The sequence below is a fragment of the Parasteatoda tepidariorum genome, unplaced genomic scaffold (assembly GCF_043381705.1).
Source record: "Parasteatoda tepidariorum isolate YZ-2023 unplaced genomic scaffold, CAS_Ptep_4.0 HiC_scaffold_3007, whole genome shotgun sequence".
Taxonomy (NCBI): domain Eukaryota; kingdom Metazoa; phylum Arthropoda; class Arachnida; order Araneae; family Theridiidae; genus Parasteatoda; species Parasteatoda tepidariorum.
The window spans coordinates 1-5,323 of NW_027261628.1; the positions used below are offsets into that span (position 1 = coordinate 1).

Sequence of the window (5,323 nt, forward strand, 5' to 3'; positions counted from 1 at the left end):
GTAAAAGATATTGGCATTTACTTACATTTTTCTTGTTGGCCTTTTTTCTTTTAAGTAGTTAGAAATTCTTTTCCATTCGTGTTGAAACATATTCTGTACTATTTTGCAAGGATGACTATTTTTCGTCACCTGAAATGTTATGTGGAAAAAATACCCGAGCTTTTGTTTTAAAAAAATAAGTTTCTTTGCTTTTTATTGTAGAATTCATTAGAATTTCTTGATTATTGTCATTTATGTCTCTTTGTAAAAATGCATTGTAAAATTTGTTTTATTTTGTATTAATTTTTAGAAACTAATGTTAATAGCTTATCAGATCTTATTAATACTGTCAATTTTGGCCTTTATAAACTTTTCAATTGTACAACTGTCAATAATTTTATTCTAAATCTATGTGGAAAGATGGTATCTTGTGCTTACATTTTCCATCAACTTGAGAATGAATGTTTTCAAATGTGATCAAATTATAGTCGTGCTAGGATGACCATTTTTCGTCACCTGAAATGCAATGTGGATAAAATATCTGAGCATCTTTTAGAACATTTTTTTTCCTCTTGAATTCTGCTGCAGAACTTGATTGTTATTGTCACCTTAATCTTTATAAAGAAAAAAACACCCTTGAGTCATTTGTACTGTTCTCAAAACTTATTCTAAGAAAGATAAAAATTGCATTGATGAAAAGTAACTCTAGTTAAAAGAATGGAGCTCAGCAGAACTTCTGAACAAATATTGTCAATTGAAGCCTTGAAAAACTCCTAAATTAATTGTACTGCTGTCAAAAATCTTATTCTATGTAAAAAAGATATCAGCACATACTTACATTTTCCATTAAATTGAGATTTTTCCCTTGTTTATGAAAATAATGATGTTCAAATGTTATAAAATAACAGTTATGCCATGCAGAGAGGGCCATTTTTTTCCCCTCTCTCATAACAAATATCTGAGCATCGTTAAAATATCTTTTATCATTATATTTTTTCCTTGATACAACTTAAGTTACAAGTTTCAATTTTGTTAAAATTGAATATTTGGCTTTTTTTTTTTTTTTTTAATGGAGTTTGCAGAACTTTATTATTTTTGTTATTTGAAGCCTTGAAAAACTCCTGACAGATCTTAAAATATTTTTTTGTGTTTAAACGATATTGTCATTTACTTACATTTTTCTCATTGGCCTTTTTTCTTAGAAGTATTTAGAAATTCTTTTCTCTTCTTATTGAAACATACTCTGTACTATTTTGTAAGGATGACTATTTTTCGTCACCTGAAATGTTATGTGGAAAAGAATTCATTAGAATTTCTTGATTTTCTAATGAATGATGACATTTATGTCTCTTCTCTCTTTGTAAAAATTCATTGTAAAATTTGTTTTATTTTATATTGATTTTTTAGAAACTAATGTTAATAGCTTATCAGATCTTATTTATATTGTCAATTGTGGCCTTTATAAACTCTTAATTTGTACTGCTGTCAATGATTTTATTCTACATGGAAAGATGATATCTTGTGCTTACGTTTTCCATCAACTTGAAAATAAATGTTTTCAAATATGATCACATTATAGTCATGCTAGGATGACCATTTTTCGTCACCTGAAATGCAATGTGGAAAAAATATCTGAGCATCTTTTAAAATTTCATTTTTTTTCTCCTCTTGAATTCTGCTGCAGAACTTAATTGTTATTGTCACCTGAATCTTTATAAAGAAAAAACTCTTGAATCAATTGTACTGTTCTCACAACTTATTCCAAGAAAGATGAAAATTGCATTGAGGAAAATGTAACTCTGGTTAACAGAATGGAGCTCAGCAGAACTTCATGACTAATATTGTCAATTGAAGCCTTGAAAAACTCCTAAATTAATTGTACTGCTGTCAAAATATTTTTCTATGTGAAAAGAAATCAGCACTTACTTACATTTTCCATTAAGTTGAGATTTTCCTCCTAAATTTCTTTCATTATTCTTATTTATTTTTGGAATGCAACATTTGATTATTTATTAATTATCATCTGAAGTTTTAAAAGCATTACATCATTTGTACAGCTTTCCTAAAGAGAAAGAAATTGTATTGTTGGAAAAGTAGGAATACCATACTTGTTTTGAATTTTTATGTCCTTAAAAATGTCTAAATAATTTGCTTGTTCTTACTGTATAACAAACAATAGTGAAAATCACTTCTTGTATATCCTAAATTTTTACGGCTGTAAGCATAATATAATTAACATTTAGCTTAGAATCATTCCCTGTGGCAGAATTTTTTCGGGCTGTCTGCGACAAACCCTATATCTCTAATTTCTTACTGCAAGATACTTTTAATAATAACAAACATATATGTTATTAATTTTTTTTTTTTTTAAAAGAAATATATAATATATTTTTTTAAAATTTGAACATGTAATAATTTTTTATTCTAACATTATGGGTAATAATCTAGAATTTTGTTGTGTAGAAATGATTTTCGAAAAAAAGATCGATGACGAAATCGCACGAATCCGACTCCTCAAACGCGTGTTTCATTTTGAGAATAGGTTGTTGTAATAAATAACATGGCATAAAAAAGTATCGGATTTAAGAACTATGGAGAAATCAATGGCAATAACTGCCAAAAATTCGGTAGAATTGTTGCCTTCAAAAGTAAATACTGAATGCACGATTCGAATACTGTTTGAAATATGTCGGAATATTTAAAACCCATGTGAAAACCAATATCAATAACTGCCGAAAATACAATCGAAACATTACATCAATTTATTATACTTTGAACACGGCAAAAAGTGATTATCTAAATGCATCATTCAAGTATCATATGTAAATTTGTATAGAAAAGAAAAGTGCTTTTTCTATTAGAAAAGAACAATTTTTTGCTTTTCAAAAGAAAGATCTTTCTGCAATAACTCTGTAACGTTCTGCGACAATGTTGCCATGTCGCTGCTATTCTGTCACGGGGGAATCGTTAAAGCTAATTATGTCTAATTACGAATAATTGTTTGTTATCTTTTGTTTAATTACTTTATTTTCTTTAATATTTAGTTAATATATTTGTGAATTGTTATTTTAGGTAGGAATTCCTCCTGCTCCTCGTGGTGTTCCTCAAGTTGAGGTTACTTTTGACATTGATGCTAATGGAATTGTTCATGTGTCTGCACGTGACAAGGCTACTGGTAAAGAACAAAACATTGTTATTCAATCTTCTGGTGGTTTAAGCAAAGACGAAATTGAAAACATGATTAAGAATGCTGAGAGGTATGCTGAAGAAGATAAAATCAAGAAGGTAGTTTTTTTTATGGTTATTTTATCTTTTAATCCTTACTTTTTATTTCTAGATTTTTTTTTATTGTGTATATAATGGTTTTTGTTTTAGGAAAGAGTAGAAATAGTCAATCAAGCTGAAGGTATTATCCACGACACTGAGTCAAAAATGGATGAATTTAAGAGCCAACTTCCTGAGGAAGAGGTAAAATATTCTCTTTGAAATTCTTTTTCATTGACATTNCTTAAAACAAATAGTATTTGAGTTTAGGAATTTAAAAAAAAAATTTCTGTTCTCTTCTCAGTAATAATTTAAGCCTCTGTTTTTTTTCTTCATTTTAAAATCTGAGAGAAAAATTATGTTCATGTGCTGAGATTTAAAAAAAAAATTAAAAATCTTCAAATATTCTGATCTTTAGCATCTGCTACTGGGCTGAAGGATTTCTAATACTGTGGTCCTCAATTAAAAATGCTTTTTTTTTTATTATTATTATCTCAGGTTTGCCCCATGCGACTAAAATGCAACTATTTTTGGCCTCAAGTGACTATGGCAAATTTTTTATTTGTCTGAAAAGGGTAAAGGCTACTTTTTTCAAGAAAGAGAGATTATTGTGAGATTTTCCTGTTCTCCTAGCAATGTTTTTTAGCATAAATTGACAGCATGCAAGAGCTTTTGAACTTAATTCTTTTTTCCTTTAAAAAAATTTTGAATTGCAAAGTTTATATATATAAATTTGCTCAATAATTATTGATAAAAAGGGAAGAAAGTCTTCTTTTTTTTTAATGAAAAAGTATTTAATTTTCTGCAAATATACTAATCTTTTATTATAAAAATTTATTGCTCGAACACCAATGTTAATGTAAAAATTATCATATTGCCACCACCTTGACTAAATGGATCATGGTATATGACAAGTCATTTAATAAAATTTTAGTCTTATTTAGGCAACTATTATCATGCTTTAAGCTACTAAAAGCAACTATTTTTTTTTTTGTAGCAACCCAGTTATCTCTAAAATTTGTAAACAGCTTTGATTCCTTTGTAAATTGTTTTTGTGTTTGGTTTCAAACCAAGCACAAAAATCGCTTTCAGGGGTAGGGGTATTTTAATCATTTATTGTTAAATCTCTTTCCACTTTGAAATGCTGTGCTACATTTAAAAAAACGTATATTAAATCTGGTTCAATAGTTTCATGTTCTTGTACTGCTAATGTCTAAGTCACTTTTATGTTTAACACTTTTCTCAGAAGAATATTCAGTAATCGATGTACACATTTCTCTAGGTTACAAATATAAAAACTAAAATTTCTGAAGTAAGGCAGTTAATTACTAATAAAGACCAGGAGTCTCCAGAAACAATTAGGAAAGCCATGCAGGAGTTGCAACAGTCATCTTTGAAACTATTTGAAGCTGCATATAAGAAGGTTAGTTATCTTATTACATTCATTGATATTAATGTAATTTCAAATGATTGGAAAGTTTTTTTCAAAAATAATTTGCTTATTTTTTAGATGGCCAATGAGAGGCAATCCAGCTCTGGCAGCGAAAGCACCACTGACAGTACCACGGATGAAAAAGAGGAAAAGGAAAAGAAAGAAGAAAAGAACTAAAACATTTGCGTAAAATTTTAAGTGCAAATAATGAACTGATTTAGCGAAAATAAATTATTCATCTGCTGCTTGTGCTTTGCCATGTACAACATCGACTGCCATGTCTGACACTGGATGTTGGGTATAGCAAGAATCACTTGCATTGTATCATAGGTCATCCAAGATTGTGTAGATACTAAAATTATTATAAATGTGACGTCATTTTTATTTTACAAAAATAAATAAGTTGAAATTATTATATCCTTGTCTCATTTCATTATCCATATATCAATGATAAGTGACATTGAGTTATATTAAAAAGAAAAACCTCTTTTTTCTTTTTTTTAATTAAAATGTTTTAGTACATTTGAAAAATATATAACAGTTTCAATACCAAGTACTTTATCTGCTCCTTGTCTTCTGTGTTAAGCTCAAAATTATAAGACAACATAGTTAACTTTTATGAATTACGTACTTATTTTGTATAACTAA

The 5,323-nt window shown here is 28.2% G+C and overlaps 1 protein-coding gene across 1 annotated transcript; it reads left to right on the top strand.

Moving 5' to 3' along the window:
* Window positions 1–3,051: 3,051 nt before the first annotated feature.
* LOC122273213 (stress-70 protein, mitochondrial) lies at window positions 3,052–5,090 on the top strand (the record flags this gene model as incomplete). Its single annotated transcript, XM_043057280.2, is given in 4 exon segments — window positions 3,052–3,264; window positions 3,355–3,447; window positions 4,526–4,666; window positions 4,754–5,090. Coding segments are annotated over 4 exon segments (546 nt in total), but the record flags the coding sequence as incomplete, so codon positions are not given.
* Window positions 5,091–5,323: the final 233 nt, after the last annotated feature.